Source organism: Microcaecilia unicolor, chromosome 5, assembly GCF_901765095.1.
Source record: "Microcaecilia unicolor chromosome 5, aMicUni1.1, whole genome shotgun sequence".
Classification (NCBI taxonomy): Eukaryota; Metazoa; Chordata; class Amphibia; order Gymnophiona; family Siphonopidae; genus Microcaecilia; species Microcaecilia unicolor.
In genome coordinates this window covers 105,729,495-105,751,091 of record NC_044035.1, presented here as the reverse complement: position 1 = coordinate 105,751,091, position 21,597 = coordinate 105,729,495, and the positions used below count along the sequence as shown (strand labels likewise).

The window sequence follows — 21,597 nt, the reverse complement described above, 5'->3', positions numbered from 1 at the left end:
TGGGGATTCCTTGGAGGAGACGGATTTCCGCTCGGATGGAGTGGATGACCCCTCTGCAGCGCGGATCTTTCGCTCAGAGGATTTGCCCAACCTGTTAGTGCAGGCCATGAGCATTTTGAGGATTTCCTCTCCAGAGGACGTCTCTCCTTCAGCCCCTGTTGGCTCCGCCATTATGCTGGGGACGAAGCGCCCGCCTAGAACCTTCCACGTGCATGATGCCATGCACACCTTAATTTCGGCTCAATGGGATGTCCCGAAAGCGAGCCTCAAAGTGGCTAGGGCTATGTCCCGCCTCTATCCTTTGCCTGAAAGTGAACGGGAGGCCTTTCTTTGGCCTACCGTGGATTCTTTAATCACTGCGGTGACTAAGATAATGGCGTTGCCGGTGGAAGGTGGCACGGCCCTAAAGGACGCCCAAGACAGAAGATTGGAGGCGGCCTTAAGGTCGTCCTTCGAGGCGGCTGCCTTAAGTTTGCAGGCCTCAGTTTGCGGCTCCTATGTGGCCAGGGCGTGCCTGACGATTGTGCAGCGGGCTTCCCCATCGGATCCTTCCTTGAGGGCTGATTGGCCGGCCCTGGAATCGGGCTTGGCTTATTTGGCAGACTTACTGTATGATGTCTTGAGAGCCTCGGCTAAAGGTATGGCTCAGACAGTCTCTGCGCAGCGGTGGCTTTGGCTGAAACATTGGTCTGCTGACCACGCCTCTAAGTCCCGCCTGGCTAAGTTGCCTTTTAAAGGCAAGCTGCTCTTTGGGGTCGAGCTGGACAAAATCGTGACCGATCTCGGCACGTCTAAGGGCAAGAGGTTACCAGAGGTCAGGGCTCGGGCCAGTGCTCGCCCCGGTATCTCCAGAGGACGGTTTCAGGAAGCCCGTCGGTACCGCCCGGTCAAGTCGGGCTCCTCTGCCCCCTCTTCCTTCAAGAGGAACTTCTCCCCCAAGCAGCATTCCTTTCGCAGAGACCGCCGTCCCGGAGGTGCGCCCTCCGGTCCTCCCCCAGGGTCTCGTACCCAATGACGGGGTCCTGGTCCATGGCCCAGTGCAGATTGGAGGACGCCTGTCCTCGTTTCTGGGCGAGTGGACCAGGGTAACTTCAGACGCTTGGGTGCTGGAAGTCATCAGAGACGGCTACAAGCTAGAGTTCTGCCGACCCTTAAGAGACGGGTTTGTACTCTCTCCCTGCAAGTCTCCGGTCAAAGCTGTGGCAGTGCAGCAGACCTTGGACAATCTGATCCGCCTGGGTGCGGTCGTTCCGGTGCCAGAAAATCAGCTTGGCAAGGGACGTTACTCCATTTACTTTGTGGTACCAAAGAAAGGAGGTTCTGTACGGCCTATCCTCGACCTCAAAGGGGTCAATCGGACCTTGAAAGTTCGGCACTTTCGCATGGAGACTCTCCGCTCTGTTATAGCGGCAGTGAAGGCAGGGAAGTTCCTGGCATCCTTGGACATCAAGGAAGCGTACTTGCATATTCCCATCTGGCCTCCTCATCAACGCTTTCTGCGTTTTGCAGTCCTGGGCCGACACTTCCAGTTCAGAGCCCTCCCGTTCGGGTTGGCTACTGCTCCGCGGACCTTCTCCAAAGTAATGGTGGTCATCGCGGCCTTCCTGCGAAAGGAAGGAGTACAAGTCCATCCTTATCTGGACGACTGGTTGATCCGAGCCCCCTCTTATGCAGAGTGCGGCAAAGCTGTGGACCGGGTGATTGCTCTTTTGAGCTCCCTGGGGTGGATCATCAACTGGGAGAAAAGCCAGCTGCGCCCGACTCAGTCCCTGGAGTATCTGGGAGTTCGATTCGACACCCAAGTGGGCAGAGTGTTCCTGCCGGACAATCGGATTGTCAAACTTCAGGCTCAGGTGGACCAGTTCCTAGTAGCCTCTCCGCTTCGGGCTTGGGACTATGTGCAGCTGTTGGGCTCTATGACGGCCATGATGGAAGTAGTGCCCTGGGCCAGGGCTCATATGAGACCACTACAACACTCTCTGCTGCAGCGCTGGACTCCGATGTCGGAGGATTATGCTGTGCGCCTTCCCTTGGACCCAGCAGTGCGCAAGGCGCTGAGCTGGTGGCTGAAGACAGACAAGTTGTCTGCAGGGATGCCTCTTGTGACCCCGGAGTGGATTGTCGTCACGACGGACGCCTCTTTGACGGGCTGGGGAGCCCACTGCTTGGGAAGGACAGCGCAGGGGCTCTGGTCTCCTGCAGAGGCAAAGTGGTCTATCAACCTCCTGGAACTCAGAGCCATTCGGTTGGCGCTTTTGGAGTTCCTCCCGGTACTGGCGTTGAAGCCAGTACGGGTCCTGTCGGACAATGCCACGGCTGTGGCCTATGTCAACCGCCAGGGAGGTACCAAGAGCGCCCCTCTAGCCAAGGAAGCCATGAATCTATGCCAGTGGGCGGAAGCGAACCTGGAACAGCTGTCAGCGGCCCACATTGCCGGAGTCATGAATGTCAAGGCGGACTTTCTCAGTCGCCATACCTTGGATCCCGGAGAGTGGCAGTTATCGGCTCAGGCGTTCTTGGACATCACGAAGCGCTGGGGCCAGCCGAGCCTAGATCTGATGGCGTCATCGGCCAATTGCCAAATGCCGCGCTTTTTCAGCAGAGGACGGGACCCTCGATCTCTGGGAGTAGATGCTCTTCTCCAACAGTGGCCGACACAGGAGCTTCTCTATGTGTTCCCGCCCTGGCCCATGTTGGGCAGGGTACTAGACCGGGTGGCAAAGCATCCGGGCCGAATAATCCTGGTGGGTCCGGACTGGCCCAGACGTCCCTGGTATGCGGACTTGATCAGGCTCTCAGTGGACGACCCTCTGCGGCTGCCAGTGGAGCAGGGCCTGTTGCATCAGGGTCCCGTGGTGATGGAGGATCCCTCCCCCTTTGGTCTTACGGCCTGGCTATTGAGCGGCAGCGTCTGAGGAAGAAGGGCTTCTCAGACAAGGTCATCGCCACTATGCTGAGAGCGAGGAAGCGCTCTACTTCTACTGCTTACGCCAGGGTTTGGCGTACCTTTGCAGCGTGGTGTGAAGCAGCCTCACTTTCTCCCTTCACTGCTCCGATTTCTTCAGTGCTGGCGTTCCTGCAAGAAGGTCTGGAGAAAGGCCTGTCGCTCAGTTCCCTTAAAGTCCAGGTAGCGGCTCTGGCTTGCTTCAGGGGCCGCCTGAAGGGTGCTTCCCTGGCTTCGCAGCCAGATGTGGTACGTTTTCTCAAGGGAGTTAATCACCTGCGCCCTCCTCTGCACTCAGTGGTGCCTGCGTGGAATCTCAACCTGGTGCTAAGAGCCTTGCAGAAGCCGCCTTTTGAACCCTTGTCGAGGGCATCTCTGAAAGACCTGACGTTGAAAGCAGTCTTTTTGGTGGCTATCACTTCAGCCAGAAGAGTTTCCGAGCTCCAGGCACTCTCATGTCGAGAGCCTTTTCTGCAGTTCACTGAGGCAGGAGTGACTATTCGCACAGTGCCTTCCTTCCTGCCCAAGATTGTTTCTCGCTTCCATGTGAATCAGCAGCTCTGTCTCCCTTTCGTAGGGAGGACTACCCAGAGGAATACTCTGCTCTCAAATATCTGGATGTGAGACGAGTCATCATCAGATACTTGGAAGTGACCAATGATTTCCGGAAATCGGATCATCTGTTTGTCCTGTTTGCAGGTCCTCGTAAGGGTCTGCAGGCTGCTAAGCCTACAGTGGCAAGATGGGTCAAGGAAGCCATTGCAGCGGCTTATGTGGCCGCGGGGAAGGTGCCGCCTATTCAGCTGAAGGCTCACTCCACTAGAGCTCAGGCGGCCTCGATGGCAGAGGCCGGGTCCGTCTCCTTGGAAGAGATATGCAAGGCGGCAACTTGGGCATCGGCCCATACCTTCTCCAGGCATTACCGCTTGACTGTGGCTGCTCGGGCGGAGGCCCGGTTTGGAGCTTCAGTGTTGCGGTCAGGGATTTCAATGTCCCGCCCTGGGTGAGTACTGCTTCGGTACATCCCACCAGTCTATGGATTGATCAGCATGATGATATGGAAGGTAAAATTATGTATCATACCTGATAATTTTCTTTCCATTAATCATAGCTGATCAATCCATAGCCCCTCCCAGATATCTATACTGTTTATATTCTGGTTGCATTTCAGGTTCAAGTTTAGTCTTCAGTTCCTGTTCAGGAGGACTTCGTGTTCAAGTTTTTTCAATTGGATTCTTCAAGAGTTGAGACGAGTTTGTGTTACAGTGAGCTGCTGCATTCCTCTCCCCTCCGTTTTACGGGGCTGGATTGAGACATAAATTCTGCCGGTGCTCCCTCCCGCTTCGTGCGGCTGTAGGGCAGCTTTGTACCCCTCCCGCTTCGGCGGTGTTAGGGTCAGTCAGCTCCTCCCGCGGTTGCGGTTGCAGGATAAGCCAGATCCCCCCGCATTGGCGGGGTGGTGTCCCTCACCTGCTCCGCGGGGATGAGCTGGACGGATTCCCCTCCCCCACTTGTGTGGGGATGAGCTGGGTTAATTCCCCTCCCCCGTTTCGGCGGTGGTGAGCTGGGCAGAGTGTCCCTTTGTGGGTGTAATTCTCTAAGTGCTGAGTCCTGCGGATGGAGCTTGGATATCGACATACTGAGGAGTTTCCGGCAGCACATGACCACATATAGGGAGGCAAAAGGATTGCTCTCTATCTCCACCTGCTGGTAGATGGACACAACCCACCAGTCTATGGATTGATCAGCTATGATTAATGGAAAGAAAATTATCAGGTATGATACATAATTTTACCTTCCCAAATACAATCGTACCAGCTCTTCACAAGCATCCACTTGCGCGAAACTCAGTGTGCAAGTTGTCTGACCTGGCTGATATGATCCCTCAGGAGCAAGCCGAGTCAGTTCACCAGTTGGTCAAGCAGCAGAAGGTGTGTCAAAAGTTCTTGACCAGGGGCAATGGCATCCAGGATCTCTGCCCAAAATATAGCAATGCACAGACTCTCATGGCTGCGTGTTTCTGACTTGGAACATTCTGTTCAGCAGTGGTTGGCGGATGCCCCATGCCAGGGGGATAACATTTTTGGGGAGAAGGTTGAAGAGGTTGCAGACCAAATTAAAAAATGTACCGATACCATCTCTTCTCTCTCCTGCCGGACGCCTTCTACACCTGCCTCCTCAACCAGGAGGACTTTTTGCAAGCCAGGGAGGAATTCCTATTACTATTCTATGCATCGGTACAAACCTTCAGCTCGCCAGCCTCCTCAGGTTCAGTCCCAGTGTGGTCGTTCATGTCAACAGTGTGCACCAAAGGGTCCAGCAGAGCATAGCCGCAGTAAAAGTGTCCATCCCGGACAACTTGTCAGTCGTGGGAAGGCTAAAATATTTTCACCAAAGGATGGGTTCTTCAAATAGTCTGTCTCGGATACGCCCTCAATTGGTATCAGAAACCTCCAAATTGCCCACAGAGAGCTCATTCGTTCAGCTGTCAGCACAGGCAGGTACTAGCAAAGGAACTCTCAGCCCTTCTGAAGGCCCATGTGATCGAGCCCTTTCCACCAGAGGAGGAAGGGCGGGGCTTCTTTTCCAGGTACATCCTTGTGCACAAGAAAACAGGGGGAATGCGTCCCATCTTATACCAAAGGGCACTGAACAAATTCCTAGTCCGAGAAAAGTTCAGGATGGTTTTCGTGGGCACCCTTCTCCCAATGATTCAGAAAAATGATTGGCTATGTTCTCTGGACATAAAGGATGCATATAATCACATCCTGATACTTTCTGCCTATCAGAGGTATCTTCGGTTTCAGTTGGGAACACATCACTTTCAGTTTTGCGTGTTGCCTTTTGGCCTCGTGTCAGCTCCCAGAGTCTTCACCAAATGTCTATCTGTATTTGCAGCATCACTACACAGACTGGGAGTTCATGTGTTCCTGTATCTCGACGATTGGCTAGTGAAGAGCACCTCGGAAGAGGGTGCTCAGGAGTCCATGCGGATAACTATTCAGGTGCTCGAGCTACTAGGGTTTGTTTTAAACTACCTCAAGTCCCATCTCACCCTGTCCAGTGATTGGAGCTCATAGGAGCCCTGCTTGATACTCAGATGGTTTGAGCCTTCTTCCTGGAGATGAGAGCACACAATTTTGTTGCATTTGCCTCCAAGGTTCGTGCCTCTCAGCAGGTCACAACTCGGCAGATGTTAAGATTGTTGGGCCACATGGTGTATGTTACATCCTTGACACATCTTCATATGAGATCAGCTCAATGAACCCTAGCTTCTCGGTAGTATCGGGGAGTCAAGAAGATGTCATCCAAATGTCCCCAGAACTTGTACGCTCTGTTTAGTGGTGGACCATTCGATCCAGTTTGGCTCTGGGACTGCCATTCCAAATTCCTCAGTCACAAAAAGTGCTGACGACGGATGCATCTCTCCTGGGATGGGGCACTTATGTAGATGGGCTTCACACTCAAGGAGCTTGGTCCTCTCAGGAAACAAGTTGTTTTCAAATGAATCTCCTGGAGTTTCGGGCGATCTGGAGTGCTCTAAAGGCTTTCAGAAATCTGCTATGTCAGCAAATTATTCTCATCCACACAGACAATCAAGTTGTAATGTATTACATCAACAAGCAGGATGGACCAGATCACGCCCTCTGTGTCCAGATCACGCCCTCTGTGTATGGAGGGTATACTGATGTGGCATTGGGCTTGAGCCACTTAATCTGGTGGGCAAAAACAATACCCTCGCCGACAGACTGAACAGGATAATACAACCTCACAAGTGGTCTCTCCATATGGGCATAGCCTGCAAGATCTTCCGAGCATGGGGCACCCCCTCGGTGGATCCTTTTGCCACTCAGATCAATCACAAGGTCTCTCAGTTCTGTTCCAGGCTTCAGACCCATGGCAGACTAGTGTCAGATGCCTTCCTCCTCAATTGGAAAACAGGTCTTCTATATGCATATCCTCCCGTACCTCTAGAGGGGAAGACTTTGTTGAAACTCAAGCAAGACCGCAGAACTGTGATTCTGATTGCACCATTGGCTATGGCAAATATGGTTCCCTCTACGACCGGTGTTATCCTCCAAAGAACCGTGGAGATTGGAGTGTTTTCTGACCCTCGTTAAGCAGAGTGAGGGGGTCCCTTCTACATCCCAACTTCCAGTCTCTGGATCTTGCAGCTTGGATGTTGAAAGCTTAGAATTCGCTTCCTTGGATCGTTCGGAGTATGTCTCTCGGGTCTTGCTGGCTTCCAGGAAAGACTCCACTAAGAGGTGCTATTCTTTCAAATGGAGGAGGTTTGCTGTCTGGTGTGAGAACAAGGCTCTGGATCCCCTTGCTTTCCCTACATATAGACTGTGCTTGAATACCTTCTGCATCTATCAGTGTGGTCTCAAAACCAACTCCGTAAGAATTCAACTTAGCGCAATTAGTGGTTATCATCAATGTGTAGAAGGTATGCCCATCTCTGGACAACCTCTAGTTGTTTGATTCATGAGAGGTTTGTTTTTGTCAAAGCCCCCTGTCAAACCTGCACCAGTGTCATGGGATCTCACCGTCATTCTCACCCAGCTGATGAAAGTTCCTTTTGAGCCACTGAATTCCTGCCATCTGAAGTACTTGACCTGGAAGGCCTTTTTATTGGTGGCTGTTACTTCAGCTCATAGGGTCAGTAAGCTTCAGGCCTTAGTAGTGGATGCACCTTATACTAAGTTTCATTACAGCAGAGTAGGCCTCCGCATGCACCCTAAATTCCTGCTGAAAATGGTGTTGGAGTTCCATCTGAACCAGTCAGTTGTCTTGCCAACATTTTTTCCCCAACCTCATGCCCATTCTGGCGGAAGCAGCTTGCATATCTTGGATTGCAAGAGAGCATTGGCCTACTACATGGAGCGAACAAGGCCCCACAGACATTCCGCCCAGCTTTTTGTTTCTTTTGATCCCAATAGGATGGGGGTCACCATCGGGGGAACGCACAATTTCTAATTGGCTGGCAGATTGCATTTCCTTCATTTATCCCCAAGCTGGACTGGCCTTGGAGGGTCATGTCGCGGCTCATAATGTTGGAGCCATGGGCCATGTCAGTAGCCCAATTGAGATTGGCCTCCATTGAAGAAATTTGCAAGTCTGTGACATGGTTTTCAGTCCACACAGTCACATCACACTACTGCCTTCAGCAGGGTACCTGATGCAACAGTCACAGTGTTGCAGAGTCTGTTTGAGGTCTAGAATCCAACTCCAGCCTCCTAGGCCCGTTTTATTCTGTTCCAGGCTGCGCACTCTTTCAGATTGTATATAGTTTCAGGTTAATCTGTGTTATGTCCTCACCATTGCGAGGCCCAGTTGACCAAAGTTTGTTTGTTTTTTGGTGAGCCTGGATGCTAGGATTCCCCACTTGTGAGAATTAGAAGCCTGCTTGTCCTTAGAGAAAGCAAAGGTATTTACCTGTAGCAGGTGTTCTCTGAGTACAGCAGCTTTATATTCTCACAATCCCTCCCACTGCCACTTGGAGTTGGTTTGTCTTTGTTATTTTTACTGTAGTATTAAACTCAGGAGACCGCGTTCTTGCAGCGGGTGGGAAGGCATTCATGCATGCGTGGTGGAGTGCGTCTTACACTCTGCAAAACTCTCATTTAGCTTTGGTAAATTCCGGACCAGGTGACGCAGGTCAGCGTCACCCACTTGTGAGAATATAAAGCCTGCTGTCCTCGGAGAACACCTGCAAGTACCTTCACTATATCTACTTTTCTCCCTCAAACAAACCCTGTACCTGGAGTACCTCCTAAACACTGTGAGTAAAAGGTACAAGCCTTGTGGCAAAAGTGTTCATGCTCTTACCCACCTGTAGGATAGGCATTATTAAGCAGCCTTTTTCTGTAGATTTTACCCACAGAAGAGGTCTTCGTTATTTCGTACTTAAATATTTAAGCCTGGCACTGACCTCTCATGATTTAATATATTTTGCAGCTTTTGCAGTGTATAATTTCAAACCTTTTGTTTCTTTGCATTACTGTTTGAAAGATGAAGAATTACAGAGGCACACACAAGAGGACGAGTTAGTGGAATATTATGTGGGAGGGATATTAGAAACATGAGAGTGAATTGTCATGACTTTTCTATAAATTGTTCATAGCCAACTGATATAAATAACTTGTAGCATAGGTGGAAACTGCACATGTAGAATGTTTGTATGTTGCCATATTGAAATGTGATGACATAGATTTGAAAGAAAGAAAGAGAATGTAGTTGTTTTGCTAATGATGGCAAAATCCATCTAATCCCTTATTCCTCTTTTATTTTTTTTTTTCATATTCTCCCTCCTCCTCGCCAACATTTCCCTATTCTCTGCCCATTCTGTCTGGAGTCATGAGTGTCCTCTGTCTCCTTGGTGGGGGAGAGGGGTATAGGGGCAGGAGAGATAAGCAAAACATCTTTCAATTCCTTTTTTTCCCTCTGGTTAATCATTCATATTCCTACACATAAAAGAAGCATAAACAAGTGTAAGATGTGACATCGGTACTTTTATTTTTAATTTTAGGAGTATAAAAAGAATCATTTTTAATTCTTTGGTTAAGCCCAGCATCAATGAAAAGGGAGAGAAAGAAATTGATACTATTACGACCTCCCAGGCTTTGCAAATCTCAGGCCGAGCTGGACGATTCAGTTCAGTTTTTAAAGAGGGTGAAGTCACAACAATGCATCGTGATGACTTGGTGTTGCTGAAAGAAATTTTGAATAGGCCGATTGAGCCTAGTAAGGTGAGACTTAATATTTTATCATAAGCTTTTTTTTTTTTTTTTGTTTGTCCTCTCCCCTTCCCTCCTGTTCTGTTCTCTCCCCCCTCCCCCCCCCTCTCCATGTGTCTTTGTCTCCCCTTCATGTTCCAGGCCCCCCCTCTCTCCCTCCCTTCCTTTCCTTAAGTGTACCTGCTGTTAGGAAAGTTTGTCCGTCAGCTTCGTGGAGCTTGCGTTATGGTCAACGTCCCCTGCTGAGGTGCGCGGAGGCTGTTCACCTTTTTTTTTTTTTTTTTTGTTAGTGCAGTTCCCGAGGGCGGTTCAGCTTCCTGCAGCTTGCGTTATGGTCGCCGTCCCCTGCTGAGGCGCCCAGAGGCTGTGTCTTCACCTGTTTTGGTTTTTTTTTTGTTAGTGCGGGTCCTGAGGGCGGTTCGCTGTGCGGCAGGTTCGGGATGGCGGCAGTGTCGGGGCGGCGTTATTCTCCTCAGGTGGGCAGCAGGTTCAGGAGGGCAGCAGTGTCGGGGTGGCGGTATTCTCGGGAGGGCGGCAGTGTCGGGGCGGTGGTATTCTCCTCAGGTGGGCGGCAGGTTCGGGAGGGCGGCGGTATTTTCCTCAGTTGGTCTGCAGTCTCGTGAGGTGCGAGCATTCTGAGGGTGGTTGTTGAGCGCGGCAGTCTCGAGCCTTTTTGTGTTTCCGTTTTTGGGTTTTTTGGCGCGTGCCAGCAGCCAATTCCTCCGATCAGCTGGGTTTAGTGACATCATCGGGTTCCATGCTGCCTAGCAGACCACCTCTGAGCCGAGGGAGCCACGGTCCCAAGCACATTAGAACGTTGGAGGTGAGTTTTATTATATAGGATAAGTGGTTTAGAAACTTTTTTGAAGCATTTTATCGAATATGTACATATTTATATCCCAAGTACACAATCATATCTTGTGTCGGATGTGACCTACAAAAGGTTAACCAGTGCCTCATTTATAGAATATCTATCTAAAGTTGAAAACGCTCTGTTGCAAATACTTGGAGTGAAAAAGCAAACTGTTAACATTGTTCATTGCAAGGCCCATGTCAGCCCCTATCGACTCTGGGTGGCCCCCTGACTTTCTCCAGTCTTTGCTCACTTCTTTCTCAGGCTTTCTGCTGGCATATCTCCATAACAATTATTCTGTTTAATATTTTGCCGAAAATACAACTCTATTCTTACAAGACTGAGAGAGCATCACACAATTCAAACTTACTGTGAGTTCTGTGGTGCTGGAAGAAAACAGAACTCCTGTTCATAAAGAGTTACCGCAAACATTCTTACAGAGAAAGTATAGGAGGAGATTAAAAACTGGAGGGGTAGGGGGACAGGTTTAATTTATTTATTGGTTTGAGACTTGATATACCGCCTTTAACTGCCAGCTAGCAAGTTGTATTACAAAAATAATAACAAAACACAAAGCAAAAAAAAGAACTACAATGTTGTGACAGGAAAGGTAAACAAGCACTCAAACAGAGATAAGCATTTTGTTAGAGGTAGACATAAAATTTCCCTCTCTCAAGCATTGATACCCTGCAAGCCATCCCAATCAGCCAGAGTAGGCTTGCTCAAATAACTAGCATGGCATTAAATTTCTTGATACTTAGTTGATAGACTGCAAAAAAGAATGCACAACAATGAGTTGTCTCTAATCGTGCAAAGCGAGGCCTTGGTAGAGTCATATGTTGGTCATTTATAGAATGTAACAGTTCGATTCCCACTTCAGGCACAGGCAAGCTCCTTGTGAGTCTGGGCAAGTCACTTAACCCTCCATTGCCCCATGTAAGCCGCATTGAGCCTGCCATGAGTGGGAAAGCGCGGGGTACAAATGTAACAACAACAAAAAAACACTCGAGGTAAAGAATGTGGGATAGGCAAAGAGGCCAAGTATAAAGGTATATGTTGTCGGAAAGCCTTGAAACCTAGTAATAAAGCTTTAAACTGGGTACAGTATTGGATAGGGAACCAGTGGTGCTCTTGTAAAGTGGGCATAATATGATCAAATTTATGTATTTTAAAGTGTCTGAAGCCTAGTAAGCAGAATTTTAGTAATGTTACAGTAATACATGTGAGTGATAAAAAGGGACAAAATAAGTGAATGGAATGTATCATGATCAAAAATTTGTGGACCGATCTCAGTTGGTGCAACAGAAAGGATTGGGATTTGCAGTAATCGGTTACAGTAATCAAGTGCAGTAATCAGCCAGAGTAATCGGGTGCAGTAATCAGCCAGAGTAATCGGGTACAGTAATCAAGTGCAGTAATCAGCCAGAGTAATTGCAGTAATCAGGTATAGTAATCAGGTGCAGTAATCAAGTGCAGTAATCATCCAGAGTAATTGATTACAGTAATCAAGTACAGTGATGTCAGAGTAATCAGGTGCAGTAATCAAGTGCAGTAATTTGCAGTAATCAAGTGCAGTAATTAGCCAGAGTAATCGATTGCAGTAATCAGGTAAATCGATTGCAGTAATCAGCCAGAGTAATATTGCAGTAATCAGGTATAGTAATCAGTCAGAGTAATCGAGTACAGTAATCAAGTACAGTAATCAAGTGCAGTAATCAGGTATAGTAATCAGCCAGAGTAATCGGATATAGTAATCAGCCAGAGTAATTGGGTACAGTAATCAAGTACAGTAATCAGCCAAAGTGCAGTAATCAGGTATAGTAATCAGGTACAGTAATCAGTCAGTAATCAGGTACAGTAATCAAGTGCAGTAATCAGCCAGAGTAATTGATTGCAGTAATCAGGTATAGTAATCAGCCGGAGTAATTGGGTACAGTAATCGAGTACAGTAATCAGCCAAAGTGCAGTAATCAGGTATAGTAATCAGAGTAATCAGGTACAGTAATCGGTCAGAGTAATCGAGTGCAGTAGTCAGGTATAGTAATCAGCCAGAGTAATCGGATATAGTAATCAGCCAGAGTAATTGGGTACAGTAATCGAGTACAGTAATCAGCCAAAGTGCAGTAATCAGGTATAGTAATCAGGTACAGTAATCAAGTGCAGTAATCAGCCAGAGTAATCAATTGCAGTAATCAGGTATAGTAATCAGCCAGAGTAATTGATTGCAGTAATCAGGTATAGTAATCAGCCGGAGTAATTGGGTACAGTAATCGAGTACAGTAATCAGCCAAAGTGCAGTAATCAGGTATAGTAATCAGAGTAATCAGGTACAGTAATCGGTCAGAGTAATCGAGTGCAGTAGTCAGGTATAGTAATCAGCCAGAGTAATCGGATATAGTAATCAGCCAGAGTAATTGGGTACAGTAATCGAGTACAGTAATCAGCCAAAGTGCAGTAATCAGGTATAGTAATCAAGTGCAGTAATCAGCCAGAGTAATCAATTGCAGTAATCAGGTATAGTAATCAGGTACAGTAATCAAGTGCAGTAATCAGCCAGAGTAATCAATTGCAGTAATCAGGTATAGTAATCAGCCAGAGTAATCAGGTACAGTAATCAAGTGCAGTAATCGGGTACAGTAATCAAGTGCAGTAATCAAGTGCAGTAATCAGCTAGAGTAATTGATTGCAGTAATCAGGTGCAGTAATCAAGTGCAGTAATCATCCAGAGTAATTGATTACAGTAATCAAGAACAGTGATGTCAGAGTAATCAGGTGCAGTAATCAAGTGCAGTAATTAGCCAGAGTAATCGATTGCAGTAATCAGGTAAATCAATTGCAGTAATCAGCCAGAGTAATCGATTGCAATAATCAGGTATAGTAATCAGTCAGAGTAATCGAGTACAGTAATCAGCCAAAGTGCAGTAATCAGGTACAGTAATCAAGTGCAGTAATCAGCCAGAGTAATTGGGTACAGTAATCAGCCAGAGTAATCAGGTACAGTAATCAAGTGCAGTAATCAGGTATAGTAATCAGTCAGAGTAATCGAGTACAGTAATCAGCCAAAGTGCAGTAATCAGGTACAGTAATCAGTCAGAGTAATCAGGTACAGTAATCAAGTGAAGTAATCAGCCAGAGTAATTGATTGCAGTAATCATCCAGAGTAATTGATTACAGTAATCACGTACAGTGATGTCAGAGTAATCAATTGCAGTAATCAGGTAAATCAATTGCAGTAATCAGCCAGAGTAATCGATTGCAGTAATCAGGTAAATCAATTGCAGTAATCAGCCAGAGTAATCGATTGCAATAATCAGGTATAGTAATCAGCCAGAGTAATCAGGTACAGTAATCAAGTGCAGTACATAAGTACATAAGTAATGCCATACTGGGAAAAGACCAAGGGTCCATCGAGCCCAGCATCCTGTCCACGACAGCGGCCAATCCAGGCCAAGGGCACCTGGCAAGCTTCCCAAACGTACAAACATTCTATACATGTTATTCCTGGAATTTTGGATTTTTCCAAGTCCGTTTAGTAGCGGTTTATGGACTTGTCCTTTAGGAAACCGCCCAACCCCTTTTTAAACTCTGCTAAGCTAACCGCCTTCACCACTTTCTCCGGCAACGAATTCCAGAGTTTAATTACACGTTGGGTGAAGAAAAATTTTCTCCGATTTGTTTTAAATTTACTACACTGTAGTTTCATCGCATGCCCCCTAGTCCTAGTATTTTTGGAAAGCGTGAACAGAAGCTTCACATCCACCTGTTCCACTCCACTCATTATTTTATATACCTCTATCATGTCTCCCCTCAGCCGTCTCTTCTCCAAGCTGTATAGCCCTAGCCTCCTTAGTCTTTCTTCATAGGGAAGTCGTCCCATCCCCGCTATCATTTTAGTCGCCCTTCGCTGCACGTTTTCCAATTCTACTATATCTTTCTTGAGATGTGGCGACCAGAATTGAACACAATACTCAAGGTGCGGTCGCACCATGGAGCGATACAACGGCATTATAACATCCTCACACCTGTTTTCCATACCTTTCCTAATAATACCCAACCTTCTATTCGCTTTCTTAGCCGCAGCAGCACACTGAGCAGAAGGTTTCAGTGTGTTATCGACGACGACACCCAGATCCCTTTCTTGGTCCGTAACTCCTAACGTGGAACCTTGCATGACGTAGCTATAATTCGGGTTCTTTTTTCCCACATGCATCACCTTGCACTTGCTCACATTAAACATCATCTGCCATTTAGCCGCCCAGTCTCCCAGTCTCGTAAGGTCCTCTTGTAATTTTTCACAATCCTGTCGTGATTTAATGACTTTGAATAACTTTGTGTCATCAGCAAATTTAATTACCTCGCTAGTTACTCCCATCTCTAAATCATTTATAAATATATTAAAAGCAGCGGTCCTAGCACGGACCCCTGAGGAACCCCACTAACTACCCTTCTCCATTGTGAATACTGCCCATTTAATCCCACTCTCTGTTTCCTATCCTTCAACCAGTTTTTAATCCACAATAGGACATTTCCTCCTATCCCATGACCCTCCAATTTCCTCTGTAGCCTTTCATAAGGTACCTTGTCAAACGCCTTTTGAAAATCCAGATACACAATATCAACTGACTCCCCTTTGTCCACATGTTTGTTCACTCCTTCAAAGAATTGAAGTAAATTGGTCAGGCAAGATTTCCCCACACAAAAGCCATGCTGACTTGGTCTCAGTAATCCATGTCCTCGGATGTGCTCTGTAATTTTGTTTTTAATAATAGCCTCTACCATTTTCCCAGGCACCGACGTCAGACTCACCGGTCTATAATTTCCCGGATCTCCCCTGGAGCCTTTTTTAAAAATCGGCGTTACATTGGCCACCCTCCAATCTTCCGGTACCACGCTCGATTTTAAGGATAAGTTGCATATCACTAGCAGTAGCTCCGCAAGCTCGTTTTTCAGTTCTATCAGTACTGTAGGATGAATACCATCCGGTCCAGGAGATTTGCTACTCTTCAGTTTGCCGAACTGCCCCATTACGTCCTCCAGGTTTACCGTGAAGTCAGTAAGTTTCTCCGACTCGTCCGCTTGAAATACCATTTCCGACACCGGTATCCCACCCAAATCTTCCTCGGTGAAGACCGAAGCAAAGAATTCATTCAGTCTCTCCGCTACGTCTTTGTCTTCCTTTATCGCCCCTTTTACCCCTTGGTCATCCAGCGGCCCAACCGATTCTTTTGCCGGCTTCCTGCTTTTAATATACCGAAAAAAATTTTTACTATGTTTTTTTGCCTCTAATGCTATCTTTTTTTCATACTCCCTCTTGGCCTTCTTAATCTGCGCCTTGCATTTGCTTTGACACTCCTTATGCTGTTTCTTGTTATTTTCAGACGGTTCCTTCTTCCATTTTCTGAAGGCGTTTCTTTTAGCCCTAATAGCTTCCTTCACCTCACTTTTCAACCAGGCCGGGTGTCTTTTGGACTTCCGTCTTTCTTTTCTAATTTGCGGAATATGTATGGCCTGGGCCTCCAGGATGGTATTTTTGAACAGCGTCCACGCCTGTTGTACAGTTTTACTCTCTCAGTTGCCCCCCTAAGTTTTTTTTTTTTTACCGTTCTTCTCATTTTATCATAGTCTCCTTTTTTAAAGTTAAACGCTAACGTATTTGACTTTCTGTGTACAGTTACTTCAAGGTCGATGTCAAAACTGATTATATTATGGTCACTGTTATCAAGCGGCCCCAGTACCATAACGTCCCTCACCAGATCATGCGCTCCACTAAGGACCAAGTCTAGAATTTTTCCTTCTCTCGTCGGCTCCTGCACCAGTTGCTCCATAAAGCTGTCCTTGATTTCATCAAGGAATTGTATCTCTGTAGCGTGTCCCGATGTTACATTTACCCAGTCTATATTTGGATAATTGAAGTCACCCATTATTATCACATTGCCCATTTTGTTCGCGTCTCTGATTTCTTTTATCATTTCTGTGTCTACCTGCTCATCCTGGCGAGGCGGACGGTAGTACACTCCTATCACCATTTTTTTCCCTTTTATACATGGAATTTCAACCCACAGTGATTCAAAGGTGTGATTTGTGTCCTGCTGAATTTGTAATCTATCTGAGTCAAGGCTCTCGTTAATATACAATGCTACCCCTCCACCAGTCCGGTCCACCCTATCATTACGATATACTTTGTACCCCGGTATGACAGTGGCCCACTGGTTATCCTCCTTCCACCAGGTCTCAGTAATGCCTATTATATCCAATTTTTCATTTAGTGCAATATATTCCAACTCTCCCATCTTATTTCGGGTACAGTAATCAAGTGCAGTAATCAAGTGCAGTAATCAGCCAGAGTAATTGATTGCAGTAATCAGGTGAGTAATCAGGTGCAGTAATCATCCAGAGTAATTGATTACAGTAATCAAGTACAGTGATGTCAGAGTAATCAGGTGCAGTAATCAAGTGCAGTAATCATCCAGAGTAATCGATTACAGTAATCAAGTACAGTGATGTCAGAGTAATCGAGTACAGTAATCAGCCAAAGTGCAGTAATCAGGTACAGTAATCAGTCAGAGTAATCAGGTACAGTAATCAAGTGCAGTAATCAGCCAGAGTAATAGGGTACAGTAATCAGCCAGAGTAATTGGGTACAGTAATCAGGTATAGTAATCAGCCAGAGTAATCAGGTACAGTAATCAAGTGCAGTAATCAGGTACAGTAATCAGTCAGAGTAATCAGGTACAGTAATCAAGTGAAGTAATCAGCCAGAGTAATTGATTGCAGTAATCAGGTGCAGTAATCATCCAGAGTAATTGATTACAGTAATCAAGTACAGTTATGTCAGAGTAATCAGGTGCAGTAATCAAGTGCAGTAATTAGCCAGAATAATCGATTGCAGTAATCAGGTAAATCAATTGCAGTAATCAGCCAGAGTAATCGATTGCAATAATCAGGTACAGTAATCAGAGTAATCAGGTACAGTAATCAAATGCAGTAATCAGCCAGAGTAATAGGGTACAGTAATCAGCCAGAGTAATTGGGTACAGTAATCAGGTATAGTAATCAGCCAGAGTAATCAGGTACAGTAATCAAGTGCAGTAACCAGCCAGAGTAATCGATTGCAATAATCAGGTATAGTAATCAGTCAGAGTAATCGAGTACAGTAATCAGCCAAAGTGCAGTAATCAGGTACAGTAGTCAGAGTAATCAGGTATAGTAATCAGCCAGAGTAATCAGGTACAGTAATCAAGTGCAGTAACCAGCCAGAGTAATCGATTGCAATAATCAGGTATAGTAATCAGAGTAATCGAGTACAGTAATCAGCCAAAGTGCAGTAATCAGGTACAGTAGTCAGAGTAATCAGGTACAGTAATCAAGTGCAGTAATCAGCCAGAGTAATAGGGTACAGTAATCAGCCAGAGTAATTGGGTATAGTAATCAAGTGCAGTAATCAGGTATAGTAATCAGCCAGAGTAATCAGGTACAGTAATCAAGTGCAGTAATCAGCCAGAGTAATCGGGTACAGTAATCAGGTACAGTAATCAAGTGCAGTAATCAGCCAGAGTAATTGATTGCAGTAATCAGGTATAGTAATCAGCCAGAGTAATTGGGTACAGTAATCAAGTGCAGTAATCAGCCAGAGTAATTGATTGCAGTAATCAGGTATAGTAGTCAGCCAGAGTAATCGGGTATAGTAATCAGCCGGAGTAATTGGGTACAGTAATCAAGTGCAGTAATCAGCCAGAGTAATTGATTGCAGTAATCAGGTATAGTAATCAGCCGGAGTAATTGGGTACAGTAATCGAGTACAGTAATCAGCCAAAGTGCAGTAATCAGCCAGAGTAATCGGGTACAGTAATCAAGTACAGTAATCAAGTGCAGTAATCTGCCAGAGTAATTGATTGCAGTAATTGAGTACAGTAATCAGCCAAAGTGCAGTAATCAGGTAGTGATCAGTGAGTCATTGAGTAAAGTAATCAGCCAGAGTAATCAGGTGCAGTAATCTGCCAAAGTAATGTACAGTAATCAGATACAGTAATCAGCCAGAGTAATCAGGTACAGCAATCAGCCAAAGTAAACAGGTACAGTAATCAGGTACAGTAATTGGGTAGTAATCAAAGTAATCGAGTACAGTAATCAGCCAGAGTAATTGGGTACAGTAATCAGGTACAGTAATCAGCCAGAGTGATCAGGTGCAGTAATCAGGTACAGTAGTTTGGTACAGTAATCAGCCAAAGTAGTCAGCCAAAGTAATTAGGTACAGTAATCAGCCATAGTAATCGGGTACAGTAATAGGGTACTGATAACTACCCCAGACATCTCTAAAGGAACACTTAGAAGAGTGAGACATAGTACAGATAACAAAGAACTAGAGAGAAAGAAAAGAAAGAGAAATGAACCAGAGCAAGAAAGAGAGAAAGAAAGAAAGAGAATATTTAAAGGAAAGGAGAGAGAGGAGTGATGTGATACAGACTTTCAAATATTTGAAAGGTATTAATTTACAAACAAACCTTTTCCAGTGACGGATGGTGGTAGAATTGAGGTTGCTAGGGGCCAACTCAGGAATAATACCAGGAACTACTTTTTCATGGAGAGGGTGGTGGATACCTGGAATGCCCGCCTGCAGGGAGTGAAGATGAAAATGGTAATGGAATTCAAAAATGTGTGAGATAAACACAAAGGAATCCTGTATAGAAGGCAGAGAATCAAACAAGCTTAGTGGTAATTAGATGGTAACACCAGAAATTGGGAAGCAAAGCCAGTGCTGAGCAGACTTCTAGGGTCTGTGCCCCGAAAATGTCAAGGACAAATCAAGATCAAGTATACGTATATAGTAATGCATCAAATCTTATGCTATGATTTTATCTGTTGGGCAAACTGGATGGTTCGAAACAAAGAGCAGAGTCCAAAAGGACTCCTAAGTACTTGAAACTAGGAACTGGGGAAATATGGTTATCAAATAGTAGAATCGGAGCACAGGGACAGGCATCCATTTTGTTACTATTTAACACAAGGCGAGCCACTGTGCAACAACATGCAGGCATTGTTGAAGAGCTAACAGATTCATGGTTGAGGGATCAACTTTAAACAGTAAAAGAATGTTATCTGCATAGATATGAAAGGAAATACATGAATCTTGAATAAGGGTTGTAAGTGTGCTGATGAAAATGTTAAAAAGAAGAGATGAAAGAATTGACCCCTGCGGGACGCCACATAACACTAGAATCATTGAAGGACAGTGCTAGTGATGAAAGTTGTGAGAGCAATAAAGAATGATCTATTAGGTCGAAAGTCACAGCGAGATCAAGCGAGACGGCTAAGGTGAAATAATGATTATTAAGGTTAGACCGTACTTCAATTAAAACTGAAGCTAGAATTGTTTCCGTACTACAGGCAACCCTAAAACCCAATTGACAAGAATGCAATACTAGTGTCTTTTCAACAAATTGACTTAGTTGCAGAAAAATAACCTTCTCGACTATCTTTGAAAGAACGCAGAGGTTAGAAATTGGCCTACAGATAGAGAGGAATCCAAGGTAGGCTTTTTCAAAATGGGTCTGTTTTCCTGTCAGGCAATTTAGAATAGATAACAGAGGAGAATGAAGACATAAATTTGATTATTTTATCTAAGCTGAGGGACATGGATCGTAAGAAAAGAGTAGCCATACTGGGTCAGACCAATGGTCCATCTAGCCCAGTATCCTGTTTTTCCAAACAGTAGCCAAGCCAGGTCACAAGTACCTGGCAGAAACACAAATCATGGCAACACTCCATACTACAAATCCCATACTGAACTTTTTTTCACAAACTAGCCATACTTGAGTAAAGATCTTCCAAAGCTTCAACATTCTTTTAAAAAATAAATTGTATATGGTAGATGCTTTCAGGCCCCAGTGATCAAATGTAGGCGCTAGAGGCCACTAGTGCCGGAGTAGCACCCACATCGAGCAAACAGCAACTGAGCAAAGCAATAGCGCAGAGCTCATATAAATTTAAATGCTCTCTGCTTGTATTCCGCCTCTATGATCAGAAAATAGGGCTGATCATAGGGGGAGAATAGCGCCTTAACCCTACCCCAGCTCAAAGTCAGGCAGTCCAGGCTGACACCCTTTCCTTGGGGGGGGGGGGGGTCAGTTTCAAAAGCAAAGGCCTGGTGGCCTAGTGCACACACCTCCCCCTCCCCCCGGGATAGCGACATGGGGGCTGGATATACTGGGCAGGGCGCAGCCATTTTGAAGGCGTCACTGGAAAGTGGGAGTGCTACTTCCTCCTCCAATGCATAGGTATTGGGGGGGGGGGCAGCTTGGCCACTAGATTACCAGGGAGGATGGAGGGGGTGGGTTAGCAGCCCACTTGGGCTACCAGGTATGTTTTGTTTGGAGGGGTTGGGTTGGCTGTAGATCCACCGGACCTCCGGCCCCGTGCCCTGGAGGAGGGGGGACACTAGGTCACCAGGGCCTTGTTTTTGGAGGGGGGTCTGGGGTGTTTGACAGGTCCAGGCTTTTGACAGCTAACGATTTATTTCTTTGTTTTAAAGACAGTTGGTCTTCATCCTACTTCAGAACAGATAGAAATGTTTGCATACCACCTACCTGATGCCTCACTTTCAAACCTAATTGTAAGTAGTAATGAGTCCCTATAATATGAATGTGCTTTGTGCTTCTCTTGTTGCTTGTTGAGTAATATTATGTGATTGGTATCATTTTGAAGTAGAATTTTTATTTAACATGTTTTGGGTTCTATGCATAAGCTGAGATGACTTTGTGGAGGGGGGTTGAAGGTTGTGCCTTACATATATGTCCATGTTGGATTATATTTCTAACCCGCCTCAAATGTAGTGTACAAGTAAGTATTGACCCATAATTTTAAATTAAAAACTGGGACTTTACCAAAATTATATATATATGTATATATATATATATAAATATAAAGTAAAGGTATCTGGTGTGGTTGCAGTAAATCTATTCCTGCTTGAGGGCTGCCGGAAGTAAATAAAATCCTGTGTTTGGGTGAATGCCTGTCTGTAAGTAAAACAGGGAGTCTGCATGTGCCAGGTTTCAGATATTCAG

At 45.9% G+C, this 21,597-nt stretch overlaps 1 protein-coding gene across 2 annotated transcripts in view; it reads left to right on the top strand.

The window, feature by feature from the left end:
• The window catches only part of SUPV3L1 (Suv3 like RNA helicase), a 94,086-nt gene that overhangs the window by 50,626 nt on the left and 21,863 nt on the right, over positions 1 to 21,597 (top strand). For both annotated transcript variants that reach the window (XM_030203150.1, XM_030203151.1), the window contains exons 11-12: positions 9,477 to 9,696; positions 21,066 to 21,146. In XM_030203150.1, the coding sequence (XP_030059010.1) occupies positions 9,477 to 9,696; positions 21,066 to 21,146 (301 nt within the window). The remainder of the gene's footprint in view (positions 1 to 9,476; positions 9,697 to 21,065; positions 21,147 to 21,597) is intronic.